The sequence below is a fragment of the Strix uralensis genome, chromosome 10, assembly GCF_047716275.1.
Source record: "Strix uralensis isolate ZFMK-TIS-50842 chromosome 10, bStrUra1, whole genome shotgun sequence".
NCBI lineage: Eukaryota > Metazoa > Chordata > Aves > Strigiformes > Strigidae > Strix > Strix uralensis.
The window spans coordinates 6,225,867-6,251,388 of record NC_133981.1 but is presented as its reverse complement, the minus strand read 5'-3'; the positions used below and the strand labels follow the sequence as shown (position 1 = coordinate 6,251,388).

Here is a 25,522-nt window from a genome sequence, read left to right as displayed (position 1 = left end):
AGTACAATTGGACATGTGGTGGTGGTGATTACAAACTCCAGTTTGAAAAAGTGGGAAAAAAGCCCAACTGTTTTCCTTGTCTTCACCCACATTTCCAAGGACAGCCACCCAATACTGAATACGAGGAGGGAAACGCAAACACCTCTCCAGCTGTTCTCAGACAACTGAAATGTGCTGTTTAATTCCAAGGCCATTTGGTCCTTGTCTCCAGCTTTCAGCTAAAAATGTACTGATTTCTAAAAGGCTTAGGCAAGAAGAGGAAAGAGCATTTCAAGTTCTTGCAAAAAATACAAGGAGATATAAGTTCCTGTGAGACTTACCTATTTCATCCCATGGCTTCAATCTCATAATTAGGTCTCCTGTCACTTCATTCAATGCCTTGTCCCGTTTATCTGCAGCTTTCTGACCCTGTTTCCATATTTGGTATTTTTTTTTCCATTATCATTCTCAAAAAAGGGGAAGAAAAGGATTCTTGACCTTTACTCAGATGACTGAAATCTGTAAGAACTGCTCTAACTTTGTATTTCAAGGGAGATGATTGTGGTGTCAGAGTAAGATATCTATAAAGTAGGAGACATATATATATATAAAGTAGAATATATATAAAGTAATGGTAGCCATAGAGCAGATACACCCCAGTCAGTGCCCCAGCGATCCAGTGGGCTCTCCTGAAATTGGACCGAGAGGAGAGGGTTCCCCATGCCCTGGAGCAGCACTGGGTGCAAGAAGCCTGATTTTTTGGGCAAACCTAAGCATACAAAATGCAGGCAGTGGCTGAGCACATGCTGCAGCCTTAAGCTGGGGCAGAGAGGATGTATGCTCATCTTGCATTTAAATCAGAGTCAAAATTTATTAACAGTGAAGAACCTTCCTGCCTGTGAAATGGTACATGCTTCCAGTCAGATCCAAGCGATGAAACCATATTCTCAAGTGCCAAATCTAAGAATAGATGAGCTGTATGTCAACTGCATCACCTTTTTATCTGATAGATGTTTATTAAGTGAAGACAGAATATCTGTTGCATAAAAGCAAGCCACCTGCTGCCAAACAGCAACCTTCTCCCTGCCACAGATAAATGTGTTCTCAGCTAATTTATGCTAATACTATACTTCAAGTTACACCGCGTTTGCCAAATTTTGAAAGACCAGATTTCTCCGTGTTACAACACAACCCGAGAAAGAGCTACCTCCTCCTCTGACAGGGGCATAAACACCCAGCGATGGCTGCAGCTCCCTCGGAGTGCTCTTGGCCGGGTCAGCGAGGCCAACCTGAGTGCATCCACCAAAGACTGGACCCAGGATATTTGGGACAGAGATCTGGGATGGTGAACTCCTCCTGTTAGCCCATCTCCATTTGCAGATGTAGGTCTCGGGCTCATCTCTATTGTTCCCTACTGCTTCACCACTCTGGTGCACCAGTCCCTCTCGAGCCACACAGCACCTGATCCATGCAGATTTCAACAACCATCTCTCCAAGCAGCGATGTTGCCTAGTCTGGGGTTACTGTTCCCTCCCGCCCAAGTGTCAGGCTGTGCAGCCGTATCCCTGAGGAGGGATGAGCCGGTGGTGATCACAGGAGCAGTTCACCTGGCTTACAATTAGCCTTGGCATCTCCATGGCAACTCCAGCAGATGCTGCACTCCTAAGGAACCGCCGCACTCATAAGCAGCAGTTGCAATCAAGTTCTGTCTTGGTCATCTCCAAGGAGGCAAGAGGATAATGCAGGAGAAATTAATAAGAGGCATCGAAACCACTTTGAATAGTGTAATTGCCACAACAATTCCTCTGGATTAAAATTAGTCTGCTTCTTAAAATGCATAATACTCCTTCTGTCTCTTGGTTTTAGCTCTGCTACTGCTGCTCACTGATGCCCTGCACACGTCCACAGAGGACGCTGAAGTGGACCGAGTGGGCTGTGCCATGCTCAGACAGGCTCACTGTACCAGGACTGGGTTTCACCAGCAGGACACGAAAGACCCCAAATGCAAGCATGGAAAATCCAACATTATTAACCTAGTGCACCTTTCAACTGCAGCATGCCAGAGGGAAAAGCATCTGAAAACCTGCTGGGGAGTTTTTCCAGTAAAAAACTAAACCCAGCTTCATTATAAGACATATGAGAGTCCTGACCTTAACTTCTAGGTCAAAGACTCAGTCCTGCCCACTATGTCACCTCAAATCCCCAGCCTTCACCTTTGCCATAGTCTTTTGCAGGTGGATAACTGTGCTGTAGTAACCCCTGAGGGATTTTGTCTTCCCTGCTAAGTGAAAAGTGTATTTTTCTTGCACAAGCTGCTGGGCAGCTATCCCTGGGAGCCATGCTGCTGGGGGAGAGGTTTGCACCCCAACCTTGGGGCAGGAATACACCTGACACCTCCCAGGCACCCGCTACAGCGGGTGATGTCCCACCTCACTGCTGGGGTGCATCCCTGAGGCCCACTGTGCAGGATTTAGCCATCCATCACTACTCAAGAGCCAAGAGGCATTTCTGTCTCATGGCTCACAATCTACTCACTTCCTGTCTCTGCTGCCATGGTGGGAGCTCTCCCCCACAGCCCCTCCAGCTCCATGCACCAGGATATCAGGGAAAACAAATTACACTGGTTTTAGGGTTAACGTGTTTGCGTTCATATTCCAAGCCTTGCTTTCACATCTATAACTCATTTTCCAACGTCTTCAAGCAAATTTCACACTGTTGGAAAAATGTCAAGGGTTTAATCTGATATGTGTGATACTTACTGATGCCACTAGGGAGAAAGATGATCGTATCTTCCACTTCCCATTATGTTTCTTATAAGAGTGAAAACATATCAGAAGAATTCAGTGGGTTTCACTACAGTTGGTATATGCAAATGAACATAAATCAAACTATCTGAGCAGCACAGACAAATAACTTTGCATATAAGAGACTCAAGGAAGAGCTTATGGGACCAAAAGCTTATCTGTTTTTTTCCAGTTGTGTTGGACAGTCTAAAGGTATGTGGCTTTGCCAACAAGCCTTGCCACGGCTGTACTTTAACTGCACTGAGAGCAGGATCTGAAGCCTAGGACCAGCCTCCTGTCAGCCTTATGCTTAGCATTGACTGGGTTAAGAGTGGAATTAAAGCGAGCAGGAGAAAAAGGCAGATGGATGAAAACTGAAGTGCATCAATACCGGGATTTTCCTCAGATTAATTTATTCCCTGGAATATCAGCAGGAAAAGATTCCTCCAAATCTGCAAGAAATCCAGAGAGGGCTTTCACACGCAGCAGAGAAGTTGGTGGCAATCTTGTGCCACAAAACAAAACAAGCAGGATGAAGCAAGCAGCAATGTTCTTTCTGGTTTGGGTTGATTCAAAACCCAGGATTTAAAACAAAGTGGCTGCAAGACTGGAAATTAGTGGTTTGCAGAGCTGTGGTGGGGCTGGGGCTTCCATGGGATCTTGGCAAGGGGGTGGCAGGGCTGACCTGGGCACAGTTGCCCGCTCGGCAGCCGGCCCGCAGAGCCACACAGAGGGGATTTGTGCCACGGAAATAGCTGAAGGAGCTCAGTGTGCCCAGCGCTGGAGGGAGCAGGGATGTGCTGCAGGCTGCAGTCCCAGCTGCTCACACTGCCCACGGGCAGCCAGGCTTGTACCGCTCCACATCCCGGGCAGAATGAAAAGGCTCCAGTTAAGCCCTTTGCTTATTAAGCTCTTATTCTCTAGCAAGAAAATAAATGCTCTATTTTAAAGCTTGGGATGTGATGAGCAGAGAAAAAAAACTCAGTATTTGAATTTTGGTCCTAACCTGACCACCTGCAGACCCAGGGCAGAGCAGGAGGCAGGGACAGGGCTGGAAAGGACCAGACATGTCAACTGTCACTCCAGCCTGGCCAATTCCAATACCCACATCGCCGCTGGGAGCCTCTTGGGCCTGTGGATTAAATTCAGCTATTATTAATGCATGACATTCTGCTGATACCCAAATATCAATCAATATTATCGACCACAGTAAATTTTGCTTTGAGTCTATAACTGTAATTTAATTTTGCTCACACCAAAAAAAAACCCAAAGCACGCTGCATGAAAGCAATATTCCTAAGGCTTCATTTTGGAAAGACATTCGGATTTCAGAAATAGGACTTGAAGTGTTTGTGGCAAGGAATATGCTTAATTAGATTCATGTCTGAGAAGTCCCCAGCTGTTCCACAGACAAACAGAAATATCTGAGATTTCTTCCAGCTCTATGGAGACACAGAGATTGGCTCCTCTCCCTGTTGCCCCAGTCTGAGAGATTTGCACGTATGATTATTATCTGGTGCTGTTTCAGACAATACAAGATGCCATATAATTTCTGAGCACAGAGCAAATATTCCAGCATTTTGTTTCATGATTACTTCCACTCTGTTCACTTCAGCATCTGAAAAATTCTTTGCTATTTTTTTCATGTGAAAGGCTTTCTGGAAGTTGGACATAACATGCCTTCATTATGAAATGAAAATACCTCATGTGTTCAGGATGGAAAAAAAAATCCCTGGCTTTCAAGAAAGCTTTGTGAGCTTATTAAAAACAAGAGTCTCGCTATGCATGTCGTTCTGCCAAATGAAAAATTCCCTCCTCTCTTCTCAGGCTTGTAAGCTGCTTTGTGTGCTCAAGACATCTCTTTCCAGTGTCCGGCACATTTTCATGGTTAGTCAAACTTGGAATAAAATATCAGCTGCCTTGTAACGACAGAAGGGGACCGCAGAGCAGCCACAGCTCGGCTCCATCTTCATTGGAAAGGGATCCTGGGGAAGCCACTAGCAACAGCATTCTCCCAGCCTTTGGACCTTGGGAGCAGACCCCTGTGCCGCAGGGAATGTTCATACCCAAACCGTGCATCTGGGGAGAAGCTGAAACAGGAACCATGTGCCAAAACCACAGCTGGCCATAAACACCACAGCTCCGGGAGAAGTGAGCTGTGACTGCTCCCAAAATCCACATCCCCAGGGCACCGCAGCAAATCCAACCACACGTGGAAAGACACAGTTTGGAAGCTCCAGCTCTGGCTGCTATTCCCAGGCCCATCTCACCGGCACCCCTACTTTCCCCTTCTCTTTCTTGCTCCCCATCACTCACCCCATGCCTGTTTTTAGGGGGTCCCACCCCCACCCCTGCTCCTGGCTAATGCTGTGAACAAAGCTGCAGTGCATGGGGGGGTGATGAACATAGGGGTTGGTCCTCCACTGCCTCCTTTCCTCTAATTTCTCCTGCCATCCCTTGGACTTCTCCATAGACCATCTCACCACCCAGCTGGTCCAGGAAGAGGTGCAGATAGACACTGTGCTAATCAGGCAGCTGGCCACTGCACATGAAGGAGCCCAACGGGGCGTCTCGGCACAACCGGCTGCCGTGCTCAGCTCCCAAGGTTTGTCCCAAGGTGTTGGGGCTGGATACATGGTGGAGCATGAGGACAGGAGAGTATCAGACACTAGAGACCCTTGGGGAAGTGAGGTTTGCCTCTCGCTGCTGGAGCTACCCACAACGGGGAGTCTCCAGGTCCTGGTGAGACACATCAGATAAGAAATATCGCCCCAAACCCCGCTGTGACTGGTCTGGGCCTGTCAGTGAATCCTGCAAGGATCAGACTAGCAAAGTGTACCCATGGAGATCACCCCCAGCAGACAGTGGAACTAGTCAAGGCTCTAATCAGTCAGTTATTTAAAAATAGCTTATTTCCAGAAGAAAAAAGCCTTCCAGAGGGAGAAGTGGACTTTTCAAGCTATACTGGAAAAAACTGCACAGAGCAGCTCAATCTCACATATCACCAAGATCTCCCTCCCCACCCAAGGAAGGCCACACAACGCTGGCAAGCTTTTCCCAGAACTGGGATAATTTGTTCCCACAGGGCAGAGCAATTCACCCAGCATGGCTGCAAAACTCTGCGTTTCATCTGACTAAGGATGAGATGAGTAAGAGCAACTACAAGGATGAATAACCACTTAAGGAGATTTGGAGAGCTGCTCTCAGTAGTCAGCAGTAGCATTCATTATCCCATAACCACCTGAAATGGGACCTCTTGGTCTCCCTTGCACGCTACGAGCCAAGTCAGTCAGTTGGTAGGTGGTGGCATTTGGGCGGGCGGGTCGGTAATCTGGGATGATTCAGTACTGGATCACACAGGGCTCATTCGCTATAGCAGATCACATTCGCCATGTGGATTATCTCCAAGGCTCTCTCTTTCCCCTAGTTCTTCACTCCCATTTGTCTTACAAGCAATTAAGACTGTTTAAGAAGACAATCACTTTGGACTTTGAAGCTTTTTCCTCTGATCTGGTATGTTTGTTCCTTAAAATATAACTTAAAATATTGTGGCATTTTGGATGTTTTCTGTTTCAGTAACAGACTGATAATTGTAATTAGTTTTATCATGGCGAAATTCAAAAATCTGCTCTGAATGCATTCCTTTGAATTTAGTTAAAAGGCACTTTTTGAGCTGACAATCATTTTGACTGTAGTTTGTGAGAAAGACTCAAATTTTAAACTTACGGGAAAGGCTCGTTTTACTGCAGGGTTGAGAATCCACTGTCTCAGAGCTCACTGGCATGGCAAGGTGCTAGCGAGAGCCAGAGCAAATATTTCTCTGGGCTTTCACTTTCATGCAGTATGTTTTAAATTACACTTAAGTGGATTCAGGAGAGGAAGCTGGGGGTGGCGGAGGGAAGGACATGAGTAGGTAAGAATCAAAGGAGGCTGCACATGGAAAAATGGAAGGAAATGGTCAACTAAAGGGAAAAACGATGCACAGAAAGGGTGAGGAGATACTGGCAGGATTGAGAGTAGATCATACAGACAGCTCAGAGTTATATGTACCAGACTGAACAGATAAGGATGATAAGGAAATATATAAGGATAAGATATCAATTAATGGGCTGGAACTAGATGATCTTTAAGATCCCTTCCAACCCAAACCATTCTATGATTCTATGATCAAAGGATTGCTGCGCCGCACTTCAGGAATGGCTGTGAGTCACTAGAGGTGGGATGGAGAAAACAGGAAAAGGAATGAGCAAGAGGAAAACACCAAGAAGATGCTAAAAATGTTAAAAGATGTTGAAATATTCAATATATGGTTCAAACTATTCAAAATACTTTTTTTCATGTTTGGACAACTCTGCAGTAGGAGAGTGGCAGTCGAGCAATGTGCCCAGGAGGGACAATATGGCTGGGCAGGGGCTGTGCCCGGTGGGGAGCTGGTCCTGGGGTGCGGCGGGGGCAGGAGCCAGCCAGGCTCCGCACAAACCAACACCCACACACAGCCTGAACCTGCTCTTTCCACCCTGCTCATTTATTCTAGCAGGTACCAAACCTGGCTCCACTGCGCTGTTGGGAAATCGTGTTGAGTAGTGCGTTACCTTGCACCAGGCAAAGCTAATCCTTCGTACGAGTCCTTCCGTGGGTGATTTGTCCTCTGCCACCAGCCAGAACACGCTGCTCCTTTCAAGGATGAGATGGCTCTGCACTCCAAATCATTTCCATGACAATATGCATATATATTATGGTAGTCTGCACCACCTGTATAGTGCTAGTGGGACATACAGGAGATACGAAAATAAAAAATTGAACTGAGCATGAACTTTTGCAGTCAGATCCTCAGATGGGCAAGAGCAAGGGCAGCTTTGCAGAACAGCAACCAAGGGCAAGGCTGCCTCTAACTCTGGGGATAATTGTCATGGAAACTACAAGTAAAGTAGCACAAAACACAAGTAGGTATGTAAAAGGTAGCTGAAAATAGCTACTCCAGGAATGTTTCTTTGCAAAGGTTCTAGACATTAAAAGTCAATTGAATAAACAGTGTAATTTTAGATGTTCTTGGAAAATGGATTTTAAAGGGCAAAATGGGGCAAACCAGAAAATCATGTCTCAGCAAAAACTCCAGGAGAAAAAAGTTCTGAAAGAAAAATGAATGCAAGTAAGACTCCTTTAAGCTTTATTATATACATACCTACATATGTATAGATAGATAAGTTCATGCATGTGTGTGTGTTTACAGTACAGTGTGTACATATGGTTATATATAACTATATATAGTGCGTATACATATATATGTATACGCACTATATATATACACACTACTGAAAAAATAATACTGAAAAAATGAGCCAGCACAAAACAAATACTTCCTGCATCAAACTGAAGACGAGAGGGTTTCTCAGAGGTTAATGCAACTGAAGTCCAAGGCCTTGAGCAGGAAAGCAAGTTGTCTGATGAGTTGGACCGGTGTCTAAATGGCATCTGACCAAGAATGGCTATGACCAGAAAATACACAGTGAGGGCGAGATCCAGCCACCCAACAGCAGAATGGATGGGTGCCAAAGAACTGAAATAATCAGAAAATGCATGAAACAGGGAGCTCAGCGTGTCTGCAGAGAGCCCTGATGGGCAGAAAGCAGGGGTACAGCCTCCAGCTGACTGGGAGGTATTCTGCAATTAACAGCAAGCATTTGATGGCCACAAACCAGGACACCTTTGTCTCTGCTCAAGAGAGCAGCAAACCGCATTTCACAAAGTGCCTTTTCTTTGCTGTGAGGAACACCTCATCCATGCTAGATGGACGGTGGTATGTCTGGGGTTATCCTTCCAGCCAAAATTGCCAGTGGGCTGATGCACGTGAGCTGCAAGTGCAGGGGAAGGAGCAAGGGGTGCCAGGCCAGGAAGCAGAGCAGCAGGTACAACCTCCGTGAGACGGTGCTGGGAACGGCAGGGCAGGATCCAGAGTGAACATGGAGGAAAGCAGATGAGAAGTGGAGGTACTGTCATGCAGGTCACTCTAGGAAAACACTAAAGGGCAATTTATGCATTTAGAGAGGAAACAATTGAGTTGTAACAGGGAAAAATGTTAACTGGAAGATGCAAGAAACAGCAGAATGTATGTTATATCACTCACCAGCTCACACTGCTGGCTGGAGCCAGGATAATCCCACTCCATTTTTTATGCCACATTGGAATAAGCAGTGAATAAACAGGAATAATCCTATGACAGCAAATAGTGTCTGTGCACTAGAAACTGCCAAGAGGTATGTCTCAGCAGGCAAGACAAAAAGAGGTTGGTTCAAGGGCGAGTACCTCAGAGGTGTTGCAGCATCACACTGGGTTTATGTGAGTTGTGGGGGGATTTTAGAAGCTGGTCATATCCACACCATGTAAAATATAACTATCGGAAACTCAAACTACACCCCAAAAGGAGGCAACAGCAGGAGAACCATTTCATTTACCAGAGGAGGTGATTGCTACCATCAAGCATAAGGAATAGGGAAAAAAGAAAGGTCCAGAGAGCAAGAGATGAGGAGCAGAAAGTCAGGGGGGAGGTGAAAGGAAAATGGAAATAGAGAGAAAAATAACCCTACCTAAAAGGCAATTCTAATCAGCTACAAAAGGGAAGTTAATGCAGCCCCAGTTACAGAACAGTGTGCCATGGAGACGGGTGGATAACTGCCATGGCAGCAAAGGCTGGATGCTGCAGCCAGCAGGGCTTTACAGGGCACTAACCAGGTATTTATGAAATACCATTGAGGCACTGGTTTCTTTACTTCTGAGCAGTTACGACATAGAAAGACACCAAAAGGAACCAATTACACAGGTTTTTTTACTCAATAATGTCAAATCACAGCTGAAGAAGATTAAATATGCAACTGAAAGTTACCTACATTGCTGTAATACCACTAATAACACTAGCATTTATAGAGGGCTAAATCACGCTTTCCTTGCTTAAGGCCCTTCTCGCTGACCTTTGAAGGTTTGATCTCGAGACATGATGTAAATCATCTGGAGAGTTTTCTTCACCTCTGCTGGATAAAGGATATTCCTGTTCTGGGAAAGCAGGGTTAGTCTTCCAAATAAAAGAAAGAAAGATACTGGAGGTAATTAGGCATCTGAGTTCGCCACTTCCCAGAGTCACTCAGATACCTCTGTACAATGGCAAAGCAGTTTGCATCAGCCAAGGAGCACCCTCCAGCACTGCACACAGAGGTGGACTCTCAGTTCCAGATGGTTTGAATTTTCTGCACACTTATTAAAACCGACATAAAACCCCCTAAAGTAATAATCCAGCTATTTTCACCCAAGTTTCTCAGGCTAGCGACTTGCTCATTAGTAAAAGCGCAGCACTTTGGGGGATCGGTGCCGGGACAGTACAGCACAGCACTGTGAGTGTGTACCCTCAAATCCCACTCGCTCTGGGACTCAAAGTACACTCAGGAAAAGGAAACAAGAGCACCTTCTTGAGTTAAATTGATGTTCAAGTCAATGGGCATTTGGTAGCTGCTCTCCAGGTACACCACAGTCTGCAGCAATGGCCAGACCTAAATTCTGGTAAGTTTTAGAGAAGTACCTTGTCCTGTGAACTTAGCAGGACATTCACACTGCGTCCACTCCACCTCCGTATTTATTTTAAAAGACAGCACGATATTAAATCATTGCACTGGTGTTTGCATCAAACACCACTTCCCTTGATTAATAAATGTGTGCCTGGTTTGCTACCAGATCTCAATAGAAGTTATACAACACTTTCTCAATAGAAGTTATACAACACTTCTCAGCCAAGCGCTTTTCTTTGCATGATGTGAAAACGACTTGTCATTATAAAGAGTGAAAAAAAAAAAAAAATAAACGAGGCTGTGTGTTTGAAAAGAAGCTGTGGAAAATACATCAATATTTGTAATTACAGCAGCAGCTGCTGCTCTGAGAGCAGTCAAGGATGAAGGCTGCTTTCTCACAGATCCCATACCCCTTCTCCCCACTTCCCCCCCATCCCCACCATGGTGATACTCCCAGCTCCTCCTTCCTACATGCCTCACACCTATATATTTCCCATTCCTCCATGTACTCTGCAATGGCCACACAGCAGTCTTTGTTGGCCACCTTCCCTAAACACCAGGTAAGCAAAAGGTATTATTAGCCCGGGGCACTGAGATACAGGTGCTGCAGGGCAGGATGGTGTGGGTTAGCCAGAATGGCTGATCCTTTCTGGATCTGCCCTACCTGATCTGCATGTAACTTCAAGGAATTGGACATTACTGAGAGCTCATGACATCTACCAAATTTGGTTCAAGTTGACCAAGGGGTTCAAATGCATTAAAGCACAGAAACACACACCGATGGGCAGAGGGTATAATCGCATGAGACTATTGTCTTAGAAAAAGAGGCTTAAAAAAATCATCAAAGGATGAAAGTCACTAAGGCACCACAGGGAAGGCTGACAAGGCTGAGCTAAGGAGGACGAAAATGGAGTAACTCCCCAGAGGACTGAAAGATTCAAAAATCCTTGCTCTCCATTTCAAATTACCTCAGTAAACTGATAACTATCACATCAACCGGCCAACAACCTGAGGATTTAAATAAGCTTTTTGCTACCGGCTGATGGAATTCCAAACAGATGGTTTATTTAAAGATCACTTTATTTGTACTATAATCAATATCCAGATTACAGCAGGGCTGTTGCAAGGAAAAAGATATAATTGTAGACATGTAAAAACCCTCCAGTTTGGACAGAGACTGGGCAAGAGTAATCAGCACTTCTTAAAGTCTTAGAAATGCAGTGAAAGAGCTGAAGCGTATGTAATTACCAGTGAGAGGCATTGTAGCAAAGGAGATAAAGTTAATTATACAGTACAGGAGCATTTTCAGTTGATGTGGTAGTAATCATAGTCAACACACAAGTGCCCAACAGAAGGAACTGAATACAATAAAACCAATCATGTGGTAAAAGTATACAGCACAAATTACCTAAAAAACAAAGGCAGATGCAGACACACAGCTGGAGCTGACAAATCTTAATAAAGATTTGTGAATTTCTACATGCAATAGGATACCTTAAAAAGCAGTAGACCTTACCTTGTAGATGGTACCCCCCAAAAACTGTCACATCAGTCTGGAGGAGGTATCAATATTTGTGCTCCATGTGGGGAAGCAAGGGCCAGATCCAGCACCAGTCTGTGACAATATTCACACCGTTTCTCATAGGAAACACCGGTTATGGCCTAGTTGCTGTTGCTGTGTATGAAACAAATACACCAGCAGGTTGGAGTGCCAAATTCCTGAAAGTAAATTTGTACTATAAGAAAAGATGCAGTAAATAGACCTCATTTTGAAATTCAGCTTCACAGGCTACCATTTCATATACGCCATTCAACGTCTGCATCCACCAGTCTGCATTAAGAACAGGCAGGCTGGAATACAGGACCTAAAATAAAAGGTTCAAGTATAAATCATTTGTGTGTGTGTATATTTACGCATGTCCACAAACGTCATTTCGGTGTCTCTTGGTTTCATGAAGGGACAGACACGACGCAGGATTTCGCTTTCCCGTGCCAGCAGCACTCCCTTCCACTCATTACAGCCATTTCACCCAGGAGCTGCCTCTTCACGTATGTTTTTGTGGCACCGCATACAGTGGGTTCTCACCTGTTCAAAAAGCTTTCCCCCTGAGATTTCCTGAAGCAGTAGCATTAAATAAATCCAGCCTTAGGCAGCAGCGTGCCATCACCCTCCCCTGCACCCAGGGCTGCCTCAGGTACAGGGTGAAGGACGAGGCTCCCCCGCTGTCCCATCCCTACCTGCCAGTTTGATTTCTCATGGCCCTTAGACACTAATAGCTTTTCAGGTCTCTAATTAATGATGCAGTTTCACCTTATCTTACCAGGGTAATAAATTCCCTCTAACATGGCTGTTTGTTGGAATACCCCAATTAACAGACTTTAATGCTGTAAAAGACTTAATTTGGGGACTATGTGAAATGTTGTCCTTCAAAACATCCTGATGCGCTAGTGGGGAAGGATTTACTCATTTGAAAATACACAGATAAATAAATAAAAGACACTAATTGCTGTGAAACAGATACCTGGCGGATCAGATGCAATTAGCAATATGGAGAGGGTGACAAAATGACATCAGGGAGTTAAAGAGATGCAGAAATCCCACTCCAATGGCATTTTCTAACTGTCCTTACACTTGTCCCAGGGCTTGTCTAATGTCAGCTGGCCAGCAGAGCTGTGCTGGCAGAGGGCTTGACCCTGTGTCTTTCACTCCTTGCTGATCCAGACTGTAATTTCTGAGAGCCAGACTTCCAGAGACAAGAGCCGTATCTATGCCAACAATAATTACTTATGAAAACAGGTAACTTCCAGGAGCTTATTTGGAAGAAATCAATGCCTAACACCTGTAGGTTTATATAGTGCAGCTGTGAGTATTGCTGTCAACGCTTCCACTACAGGAGGATGCAGAATGAAGCCGAACATGACTCAAGTGCCATCTTTTCCAAAGTTAAGTTCAAACAGCCCTGCAAATGAAACAAACACATTGGCCTTGAAGATGTCTGAGGATCACAGCAAGGTACGAAAGCGTAATTGGTATTACTGAGGTGAGCCTGCAGCTTGTGGTGTGATGGCTGTGCACAAAGAGCTCTTCGTTAAAGCACAGACATGACAACCAGCTCCCGGGACCCTTCACGCCTTCCGTGCTGGGAAAGCAAAGCCATTCAGCAGCACTTAGCTCTAACCCGGGGCCCTGTCGCAGATCCTGATCTGCTGGCAGAGGATGCTCACAGTGCCGGGGTGGTCCCTGTCTCTGAAGCTCAGCAGAGCCAGGTAGTGCCACAGGAGCTCCTTGGAGAGGAAAGCAGAGCACTTCTGTGACCTTCTGCTGGCAAGCAGCCCCTGAGGTGATGTAAGCTCTTCCTTTTGCAGGCCAGGAGAGAGGAGCCCCCGCACCTGGCGTGGCTGGACGAGCAGAGGGAGCGGTGACAGCCAGGATCCCTGGCTCCATCCATGGCACTTGTCAGCAAAACGTTCGGATTCTGACACTGCTGTAACAGGTGGCTCCCTTCAAGCAGCAAGTCAGCATCTGGCCGGGCACTGGGGTCTGGAGACCAGTCGGTGGCTGGGGAGGGGGACACGGCAGGTTTCGGGTGGTCTGTCCCAGCTATGCCCCTGCAGAAGGGAGGTGGTCCCCAAAGCTTTCGGTTAGCATTTAGCGATAGCGGGGCTTCACTTTGCACACTGGGGGCAAAAAAAAAATGCCCAGCAAACCAAACCCCCAGAAGATAGAGAGGCGGCGCAGTTATTGCTCTGAAACACTGTCACCTTGTGGCAGCTCAGCCGCAGTCGGACACGCTGCAGCCCGTGTGCCCCGCTGGACATTGGGGTGGCCTGGGCGAAGGGCTGGCGAGGACACAACCAGGAGCAACCCCACACACAGGGGCACAGAAAGCCACCTTGCTCTGGGTAGCGTTTAGTAACAGCTATTACTAGGGAAGGAGGAGATCTGGAAACCTGCATTTGCACTTCCAGCTCTGTCTTGTGGCCTCCCACAGCTGCGAAAATGGTAATGGGGAAGGTGACATTACTTGGGGTGCCCATGATCACCTGTGACTGTCTGGGGTACTGACCATGCACGATGTGTCCACCCAGGAACTGCAAGGAGCAACCAAACCTCTCCACGTGTGTGAGCATTGCTGGAGGGAACGTGAGGTCTGCACCAGCCCTCTGCCACAGGGAGGAAAAGTCAAGTGCCTGCTCCTCTTACACACCAGAGAGCTACAATACCCCTTGATTTAACGAACGGATGGCAGACCTCTGCTCCCCATGGGAGGAGCACAGCCATCAGCTGCACGACAGGCAGCACTGGCCAGTTGACAGCAAATACCACTATATTTTGTTATTTTTAAGCTTGACCACATAGCTAAAGGGGCTGACAAACCTGTCCTCCTCCAAAACCACCATCAGGCACAGGAGACCTCCTTGGATGCCCTGAATGCCACCAGACCCACTCCTGGGGTTGGTGTGAGCTGGAAGGCGGACAGGATTTGTGGGTGCAGAGCCATAGGGAGGTGCTGAAGAGCTCCTGTCAGCTGCAAAAGGGGCTGTCTCCTACTTTCAGCTGGAGATAACCAGATAATAACCACGGTGTGTTATGCCATTTAGCCAACCTGCAGCATATCCATGCTCTCACTCTTCAAGCAAGAGCATCATCAGAGTTACTAGAAGTCACCACAGGGTTCCTCACAGCCCTGCCACATCTTGCAGAGAAGGAAAGAATAATTTGAGGCCCATTTTGGAAAGAAAAAAAAAAAAAGTATTTGGATCCTTTTGAATGCTGTAAGACCATGTGAGAATTACAGTCACCACAAGGCCTTATTTCTTCATATAAATATTTGAGATATAAATACTCTCTCTGAATTTCCTTTCATGTTTAGAAGTGAACGTCACGTGCATGTAGCTGGCTCCCTTGCTCCCAGTTATTGCTTAAATATACATAAATACAAAAATGTGGGCAAATATTTACTGACAATAAATGCTGGGGGGGTTTAATTAACTAGTGTTTCATATGGTTATAAAACAAAACACAACATTTTAGGAATAACTAAACCCAGGAAAATTAAAACTCGGCTCCCCTACTCTTCTCACACCTAGCAACTTATTTTGAGGCCAATTAAAAAGTGGCAAATCCAGAAATGGGAGAATGAAAAACTTCTTCTCCCACAGCACATAATGAAACTGTGGCTTTTACTGCCACAATGAAGTGTAGATGCCAAAAATGCAGTGACGTTGACAGGGCGTGAATATTTCTACGGACAGTAAGAATGGCCGGAGCTATAATAGTTACGAATGACGTGAATTTTGGAAGAGAGGCAGACCTCCAGCTGTGGCTGCAAACCAATCTTTATTAAGGATTAGGAAAAGAGCTAAGGTGACAGCCAGGTTATCTGCTTACAAGAGAGCTGCACATACTTTCCACCTTCCACCCAGCGCTGGAGAGACTGGCTGCAATAGCTGGACATTGGAGCCGATTCAATTTTTTTTCTTCTTCAATTTTTGTGAGCTAATCCCTGCTCGGCTGCTCACATGAGTAACACTCACCCGTGTGTGCAGTGCCTGAGTGTATGAAACATCAGCCTTACTTAGCAGAAAAAAAACAACCATCCTTTTCTTCCTAAACAAGGCACGCTAAGAATAAACAGCATACCGCAGCTCTGGAGCACACTGCCCAAGAAATAGAGCTGGGGACAAGATTCAAAAGAAAAATATGCAAGAGGCCTAAAAGTGTCTGTCATAAAAAAACCTAATTAATAGGTCTCTGAGCAAATTGTAAAGGCCAACAGGCAAACAACACTGCTGCAGAAGATCTACGTGCAGTACTCTGCAAAGCATCAAAGCAACTCCTTACTGTGCAATCAATACAAAAGTGATTGCAACTCAAAAAAAGACAAAAAAAAAAAAAAATACTCCTAAAGAAACAAAGGAGCTGCCCAACTGAAAACACAGCCTTATTTCATTCCAAAACAATAGAGCTACAAGCCAATTACTTAAATGAAAGAAAAAAATCAGAATCAACGTAACAAATACTAGCACTATGAAAAATGCACCAGACAACAGTTCTTTCCAACAAACTTCTAAATAATATATAATAAACAAAATGCCCTTTGCAGGAGCCAAGCACCCCGTGCCTGCCCCACTGCCTGGCTCAGGCATCCCCCCTCGTCCAGCGCTGCCCAGACAGGGGCACAAGCCGACAGCCAGCGCTGCAATGACAACAACTGGTCATGCTTCGCTCCGAAAGCACCAACTGCGGCTTTATCTTCTTACAGGTGACAAATAGAAAGATGAAAAAGAAAACAAGGGCTGATACTCAGTGTCTTATAGCAGACCACCAAGACTTAATTCAAGATTTAAAGCCCTAGACTGCATCAAATATCTATTTCAATTTTCTCATGAAGCGTCTTCAAATTTGAAGAGAAGGGGAAATAAGTTAATCTGTTAATGCACACACTCCTATTATAATACCTTTATTGCAATGATTCCCGCTTGCTGCAGACCAAACGTTTCTGGGCTGGATGTTCCCCACCCCTGCTTTAAGCCTTCGCAGACCCCCTGTGATGACATCGCGGCCCCCCAGGGGTCTGCGGACCACAGGTTGAGAACCACTGGCTTACAGGATAAAAAAGGGCTTTGACTTGGGGTCACACGCAGGGCTGAACCTTAACACACATGAAATGCAACTCCACACACTGAAATTCACGAAGACACGCACGGTGCTGCGCCCATATGCCCCATCTATAAAATTTGGCAGAGCCAATGTGCAGGCAGCCCCCGGCGGGCAGGGGAAGCGGGGCAGGACCAAAGCTGATGGCGTAGGGTGACACACGGGGAGCACCCGACCCCGCTGCCCCCACCCACCCATCTTGGCTCACCATCACCAAGGGAGAGGGCACTTGCCAGGAACGTGCTCCAGCCGCTGGTACCGGCAGCGTGTGTTGCATGAGGTCAGAAAAGACAAATCCAAAGGTGTTTAATAAAGAGATGGAGAAATGTTGAGAAAAACTAGATGGAAAGTACATGGGAATGTGGGCCAGAAGTCAGGAGTGATACTACCTCTGGGCCCAATATGGATGAGATATAACCAAAACACAGGTTTTTAAAGCCGTTTTGATTTGCCCTCTGCTTTTCCGAGCCACAGGCGTGCTTTCGGGCAACATATTCCAGCTTTTTGCTGCAACTACGAAGGCTACAAATCCTTTTCTTCTTTTTTTTTTTCACAGCAAAAGCCGAGATCCCTTTTAAGCATCTCTCCCTACCTCATATTCAAAGCATCAAACGTCCGAAAAATCATTCTAAAAAGCCGAGCAAAACACACCGCGGCGGAGGGTCAACCGCGCTGTGCATCTGCACCCCCTATAGCCCGCGCGTGCACGGCCCCTACGCTATAACATGCCCTGTGCACAGGCGGCCCCGAGAGCCTGCACAGCTCTTACACCCCCCCTACAGACAGCGCGTTTGCAGCCCCCATAGCCCGGGCACGCCCAGCCCCTATAGCTCGCCCTGCGCGCCCGCAGCCCCTATACCCGCGCCTGCTCAGCCCCTATAGCGCGCGCAGTCCCCACAGCCTCCCCAGCGCGGACCCGCCCGGCCCCTATAGCGCGGCTGCGGCTCCCCCACAGCCTGCGCGCGCACCCCCAGAGCCGGCCCCGCGCATGCGCACATCACGGCGCGCCCCCAGCCCCGCGGAGCCCTCCGGGCCGGCAGGGGGCGCCGCCAGGCGGAAGCTCGCCCGCCGTTTCCGCCCGTCGCGGCTGAGTCACTGGGCCGCGCCGCCGCCTGCCCGCCGCCGCCCGGAGCGGAGCTGCCCCGTCCCGTCCCGTCCCGTCGCCATGCCGCTGGAGAACCTGGAGGAGGAGGGGCTGCCCAAGAACCCCGACCTGCGCATCGCCCAGCTCCGCTTCCTCCTCAGCCTCCGGCCCCGCGCGCCCGACCCCGCCGCGCGCGACGAGCTGATGGCGGCCGTGCGGCTCCACAGTGAGTGCGGCCTGGTGCGGGGCGGGGGGCGGCTCTGGCCGGCTGTGGGGTGCAGGGAGGATCTCCCTCCCTCCGTGGAGGTGGGGCGGCTCTGTCTGTCGGTCTGTCTGTCCGGAGGCATGCGAGTGCAGCGGGGAGCCGGTCTGACTGTCGGTTCATTTATCCCCGGGACGGTCGGGGGGGTATGTGAGGGGGTGGGGGGGTGTGTTTTGACACGTTTCCCGGCTGCAGGGCATGAGTCTGTCCCTGGGGCATGGACAGTCCGAGAGCAATGGGGAAAGGGGAAGGGGGGTTTGGACATACCAGGGTGTTGCCTTGTCCCCAGCTGTGTCCACTGTTAGTGTCGTGTCGGTGTTTTAAAAGGCATGGGCGTTGAGCACGGGGGTTCACTCTGCTCACAGTCGGATAAACAGTAAGGAAAGTGCAAAGGGAGAGGTGTAAGGAGAGCAGTGATAGAAAAGAGTCAGCAAAATGAAGCATGACAGGCAAGGCCTATTGAAACACTGTCTCGATCACGTCTGGATTTAATCGGTACCTGACTGTGGAAATGACACGGCAGGCATTGACAAGCTGTCTTCAGTGCTCTGCTTTCGAAACACACACACACACACACACACACACACACACACACACTTGTTGCAGCAATTCCTGGCAGCAGCCTTCCTGCTTTTCTTTCAGATATGGCCCCGTATTATGAAGCACTGTGCAAGTCTCTGGAATGGCAGATAGACACAGATCTGTTGAACAAAATGAAGAAGGCTAATGAGGAAGAATTGAAGCGTCTTGACAACGAATTAGAAGATGCGGAAAAGATCTTGGGGGAGAGCGAAATCCGAGATGCAATGATGGCCAAAGCTGAGTACCTGTGCAGGATTGGGGACAAGGTTGGTTCGTGGTAGAGGCTTTATGGACTCGTATTAAAATCACTGCATTGTAATCCTTTTAGCTAGGCAGGTTCCAGTGAGCGCTGGGTGACTTACAGTGTGTTTTCTCAATGGCACAACTCAGACCTGGATGGGAAATAGGGGAGGGTGTTACTGAAATTTAAATCACCTAGAAAAAAAAAAAAACAAGTAGCCCTTGAAAGAAAACATTTTTTTTCTTGAAAAGGGAAAAAGTTATTTTCCGTTTGCAGATGTTATTTTTCACTTTTGTTGTGTCTAGACTTTTCAAAGCTATTTACATAGTGCTACTTAATTTCAAGTTACAGAGCAGATTTTCATAGTTCTTAGATTTAAGAGATCTGTGAGGATCAGCTCTTTTAACTTGATTTAAACTTTGATTCTTTAAGATATTCAGAATGCATGATGTTAAATTTTGGTGGGAACTTAACAAGTCACAACTATCAGTGGAAGAGAACGTGTGTACTTACATTTTGTAAATATTATAGGTGCTTTTAACATTCTTACTGTAAAAAATACTGTCTTGTTAGGAGGGAGCTCTGACTGCATTCCGCAAGACTTATGACAAAACTGTGGCACTGGGACATCGTCTAGACATCGTGTTCTATCTCCTAAGGATTGGCTTGTTTTATATGGATAACGACCTCATCACACGGAACATTGAAAAGGCAAAAAGGTACTGCTTGGGTTGTTTGAGTGCACTGAAGCACTTCTGAGATAAACTGTACAAACTAAATAGAAGATAAATACCTTGCTGTCAAGAAATGACTAAGACTGGTTGTGAGACAGAATCACAGTGATGGGTGGGTGTTAGCTTGTACTAGAGATCTTCCTCTTCCTGGATTTTTTTGAGGGGGAAGAAAGGTTAATATTTTGTGTCAGCTGTTTTCTAGCAGCTGACTTAATTTTAATTTGTAGCCCGTCCCACTCTCACATTCCTGTTCTGTCGCTGTTAGAAGACAAATAACTTTGGGTGTGACTAGATTGTACTATAAAGCGCAGTGCGGGATTGTCAGCTGAATCCAGCTGCTGCCGCGGCCACCCAGCTGGCTCTGTGAAGCACCAGCTTTTCCTCTAGAAGTGAGAGCCCCATGTCAGCACGGTGTGCTTTGGTGCAGCTCTCCTTCCCTCATTGCCATGGCTAGCTTCAGTGGCTCCGTGCTCCCAACATTTTGAACTTCAGTGGTTGCTGTAGCAAGCTGCAGTTCCCAGTCTCAGCCATGAGACACCAAGGCAGAGGGGGTCTTCCCAGTTATCATGTTCCTTGAGCAATGATTTTTTTTGTGTTGCTTTCTCAGCAGATTTTGTCTCAACCTGTGCTTCTGCTTATGGCCACATCAATTTTGTGTTAATACGATTCTTGAAAATTGGCAACTTGTGATTTTTTTCTAGGCTGCTAGTTGGATAGCTTTGATTTTAGCAGCATACACTCTGAAAATATATTGCTGCAGCTGAGGTTGACAGTACTATTTATCTGCACGTCTCAAGAGACTGTTGTCACAACTTCAGAGGCTATAAACTTTTCCTTTCAGTTGGAACTTGCACTGTGCAAAGGCGTCTGACCTCTCGTGTCCCAAGGAAGCCACTTTCCTACCCCTGACAGGTGTACAAAGCTTGGACTCTTTCAACAAGCTGTAACATAAAACAAGTTAATCTTTCTCGAATCACATGGCATCAGTTTTACTGGTCCTGTTTTGTATAACTTACTACATAATACATTTACATAAGTAAATATTTCTTTTTTTTTCCTATTTTAAGTCTAATAGAAGAGGGAGGAGACTGGGACAGGAGAAATCGTCTCAAAGTGTACCAGGGCCTTTACTGCGTAGCTATTCGAGATTTCAAACAAGCAGCGGAGCTCTTCCTTGATACAGTTTCAACGTTTACATCCTATGAACTTATGGATTACAAAACATTTGTAACGTACACTGTCTATGTCAGCATGATTGCGTTAGACAGGCCCGACCTCAGGGAAAAGGTAAGGAAAGCAGATGGAAACACTGTTTCAAACAGACACGGCCTTTCTTTAACCTGTTTTTCTCCAGGCTGAAAGGGATGGTATTTAAACACATTTGTTTGCTTTCAGGTTATTAAAGGAGCAGAGATTCTGGAAGTGTTACACAGTTTGCCAGCTGTACGACAGTATCTCTTTTCTCTTTATGAATGCCGTTATGCAGCCTTTTTCCAGTCATTAGGTAAGGCCAAGTTTTGTCCTGCAACACTATTTCAGGTGCTTCAGTTACTTGTTTCAAATCACCCACAACTTTTGTGGAGTAGCTACAGTCTAGAACTAGAGCTACTTTATGCCCCCCCTCCAAAAAAAAATTGAGGTATATATTTTTTTTTAAACGGTGATCTACAATTTGCTGCTGTTTGTTTGAAAAATCAGGCAAACCAACCAACCTTTGCATACAGTGAACTTTTTGAAAGGTCCCATCCGATAGGGTGGAAAAGCGTTTTGAAGATAGCTGTAGAACACCATCTTACCTGAAGAGCCAGGTCATATGGGAAAGCTTTGAAAGGTTTTATCTTTGAAAGAAGTTATAGGACTTGTAGTCTAAAGGCCTTGAAATCTCAGCCTGTAAAAGAAATTACGTGGAAAGTTTTCTTTGGTACCACTGGCCTTCTGCTCTGGTTTCAAAAGGGTGACGCTGAAGAAAAGTTTTTCAGAAAACTCTCATTCTTGCCAGGTCTCAGACTGCTTGTTTTCCTTCTGTGAGATTTAGAATACAAGAAACTAAGATATTTAGAAAAAGCAAAAAAGAACCCTTCATTTTGTGGAAGACTAGGCCTGATGAGATTAAGAGCTAAAGGCAATATTTTTCCATTGCTGGCCTTATCACTAGCTGAGAACTAAAACTGTCAGGAGAAAAAGTCACTTCAGTGCCTGGAAATCCTTGTAACTATCTCAAGATTAACTTTCTGGTACTAGCTCTTATTTCCTTATGCAGCTTTGGGCAACTTCAAGTAGTTCCCTGCCAAGTGCTGCATGTTTCCCAGGGCCCCACTGCTCCGTGTGATGGCCGATCCCGGCGCTGGCCGGCAGCAAGGTGGTGCCCCTGCAGCAGAGGGGAGGCTGCTCACACCCTCGAGAAGGACTCTGTGCTGACAAACAGGGTCTCGTTAGCTTTGCCACAATATTGTTGGCATGTTGTTACTGCTTCTGGTTCTAGAACTGATATAGATTATACGAACTTGCTTCTCTATAGCGTACAACACCTTTCATATCCTGAAGTGTGCAAGAATACAACATAGTTACGTTCACACTGATGGTGTTACGTGTTTTGTTTACGTAACTGATATTTTACATTTCTGGGAGATTACTGACTCGGTTTTTTTGTTTGGTTGGTTTTTTCCTTTTCAGCTATTGTAGAACAAGAGATGAAAAAAGATTGGCTGTTTGCACCTCACTATCGATACTACGTACGGGAAATGAGAATTCATGCATATAGCCAGCTCCTAGAGTCTTACCGGTCACTGACATTAGGATACATGGCAGAAGCATTTGGAGTCAGTGTAGAATTCATAGATCAGTAAGTTATTTGGCTTTTTAAGTTCATAAAGATCTCACTTTACACCTTTTAATTATTTATAATGATGTCATTATGAACAAAAATATTTGTTCTACTTTGATTCTAAATGTGCCAAGTTATGTTTCTGTGCACGAGCTTGGCTAAATTTAAGTGAACTTAATGTCTCAGTAAAGAGTTTGAATCCAATCTCTCATTACAACTTTTCCAGTATTTCTTTCACTCTAAATCCCATATGAGAAACGTCTTTTATTAATAATTTTGTTCTTTATACTGCTATATCTATATTGACCTCCATGCACTAGGAAACTTAAGATTTTAGAGGATGACTTAGTTCACAACTACGTGAAAACTTAACTGTTACAACTGCAGGAATCCTCACATTTAACATACCCTACAAGTCTCCTTAGGTAGTTTTGCTTGCTTTCTGCTCTGTGGACAGGATCTGCTGGTTTTCACTTAAATCAAACCTACCCTGCAGTCTCAATTTGCCTTTCTTTTCCATTATAAAACCCAACAGAGTTAGATCATGATGAGAACTAACATGAAGTGAGAAATTGCATTTATGTACATGAAACACTTTGTTTCAAATGCCTTCACAAGAGTCATTCTGCTTTCACAGAGAAGTTTCAGATTTTTTAACATAGAAAAATGTTTCAGAAATATGAATACTGCTTGAAATATTCAGAAATTAAGTAATAGGTGTTTCAAGAGAAACCAAATACCATTCAACTCAAAGGTAAACGTTTTGCAGTCATACTAGTTCTTATGCTTCCCAGTAATTTATTACTAGTTGTAACTTGACTTCCTGTTGATCGCAGGAATATTTTCTTCTACCATCAGTAGTGTGGTGTAGACCACCAGCTGATTAAGCAAAATACTAATAAAAAACCAGCATATTTAGAGCTACTAGAGAGTAGGGAACTATTAAGAGACTTTTCTAATGAATTGACTGACCTGAAGATACTTGCCTCAGGATAAATTCCAAATAGGCACGTGACATGACTGCTGCCTTTGAATTTGAAGAGTAATTGATACTAAGCTAAGTGATAAATTTCACTAACTCGGGAATAACACTTTGGTCTGAGAAGAAAGTACCAAGACATTTTGTATTCAGCTCTCTAGAATGATCATTCTTGTGTGTAATGGCCAAGCTTTAATAAGATGAGGATGCATAAGATATTTTGTGAAAATATATAGGCTGTTGCTTCAGAAACAGCGTGGTGACACTGTTGTTTTGTAACAGCAGTTTTGGTGCTGCTAGGTCTACAAGTCCTTGGTGAACGGTTTAACCAACTTTTTTTTTTTCCTTCACTTAGGGAGCTTTCAAGATTTATTGCAGCTGGGCGATTACACTGCAAAATAGACAAAGTAAATGAAATTGTAGAAACTAACAGGTATGCTATCAATTCCTAGAAATTGTTTTTGACAGCTCAGTTGAATTCTATACATTTTGATGACACTTACTACAGAAAAGTAAGTGGCTTGGTGTAAAACATTCTCACTTCTAAACTTTTTTTTTCCCCCCCACAATTCCTAGGCCTGATAGCAAGAATTGGCAGTACCAAGAAACCATCAAGAAAGGAGATTTGCTGCTAAACAGAGTTCAGAAACTTTCCAGAGTAATTAATATGTAATTTTTTTAATGCAAGGAAATTCAAAATTTAGATGTTAAAAACATTTTGGAAGTAACCTATAAATATATTGTATAACTTGGTATACTGTAGGTAAAAAAAATACTAGCAAGAGGGATAGTGTTTTTACTTGCCACTTCATTATGTAAACAATGTTCTGTTTTGGTGTACGGATCCCAGTTCATTTATTAAATGTATGATACAGTTGGTGATCTCTTGTAATGTACTTTATTCCTTTACTTGACTGTGTATACAGCGTTCAATATTTAATAGCAAAGCAGCGTCAAGGTCTGTGAACAGCGAGAACTGATGGTGATCTGTGCTTGCTTTAAGACTTCTGTATTTGAATCAAAGGTGAAAAGAATCAGTTGCATAATAGTTAAAAGTAGCCAAAAATTTTAGTGGAGATTGTGCACTGTCTAGACAGGAGGAGCTCTTGTTCGGAGAGGATTACAGCTTAAGGGAGAAGGAATAAGGATGAAAATGACTGTGGTGAAGCAATGATATAACCACGAAAACTGTAAGAACTATAACGTTGGGAACATCTTTAACTGAAGTAGCCTATCCCTTAAAATGCCATTTTTGCTAGCTGTTGAAAAGAAAGTCAGCACAGTAGCAAAGCATTACATGTGTAATCACTTCCTCTGTTAGAGTGCAATGTCAGAATGATGGTAGGAACAGTGGAAGATACTATTGCAGTTTGACAGAACGGATCAAATACTGTAGGGGGTTACGATTTCTTTCTTCACAGCTGCTGAGGAATAAACGTTTCAAGCAGGCTGCTGCCATGCTGATGACACATGGTTTCTGGCCCTAGCAGAGCTACGGCAGCAGCTGTTTGCTGGCTTGGCTCAGCTTGAGGTTTCTTTTTTCCTCCCAGAGAAAGTCTGTGACTTAGTTCTGTTAGCTGTTTGATCCCACTGCACTTAGCAACAGAATCCATTTACTGTCTGTGTTCATTTATACTCGAAGTAACACCAGCAGGTAGATAGACCCAGAGGATGAGCCTGGCCTTTGGAGGCCACTGTGCAGCAACTTAGGCCAGCGTGGGGTTCCACATGCCCACTCCTCGTACTGGCAGGATCACGGAGGATCCCCTGTCTTTGAATCACTGCCACCTGCCTGAGGTTAAACTCCTCAGCCACAGTGTTGAGGGTCTGTTAATATTCT

The 25,522-nt window shown here is 45.3% G+C and overlaps 1 protein-coding gene across 1 annotated transcript; it reads left to right on the top strand.

Annotated features, from left to right (window-relative positions):
• The first annotated feature begins 18,051 nt into the window (after nt 1–18,051).
• Nucleotides 18,052–24,564, top strand: PSMD6 (proteasome 26S subunit, non-ATPase 6). The gene is made up of 8 exons (XM_074879044.1): nt 18,052–18,286; nt 18,965–19,170; nt 19,719–19,864; nt 20,947–21,166; nt 21,275–21,383; nt 22,553–22,721; nt 24,038–24,115; nt 24,259–24,564. The coding sequence occupies exons 1-8, from the start codon at nt 18,142–18,144 to the stop codon at nt 24,353–24,355; spliced, it is 1,170 nt and encodes a 389-aa protein (XP_074735145.1). The 5' UTR covers nt 18,052–18,141; the 3' UTR covers nt 24,356–24,564.
• Nucleotides 24,565–25,522: the final 958 nt, after the last annotated feature.

Coding starts and splice junctions, on each gene's coding strand:
- PSMD6 (XM_074879044.1), top strand. CDS start 18,142: ATGCCGCTGGAGAACCTGGAGGAGGAGGGGCTGCCCAAGAACCCCGAC. Junction 19,865..20,946: donor AACATTGAAAAGGCAAAAAG/GTACTGCTTGGG, acceptor TCCTATTTTAAG/TCTAATAGAAGAGGGAGGAG. Junction 22,722..24,037: donor AGTGTAGAATTCATAGATCA/GTAAGTTATTTG, acceptor TCCTTCACTTAG/GGAGCTTTCAAGATTTATTG.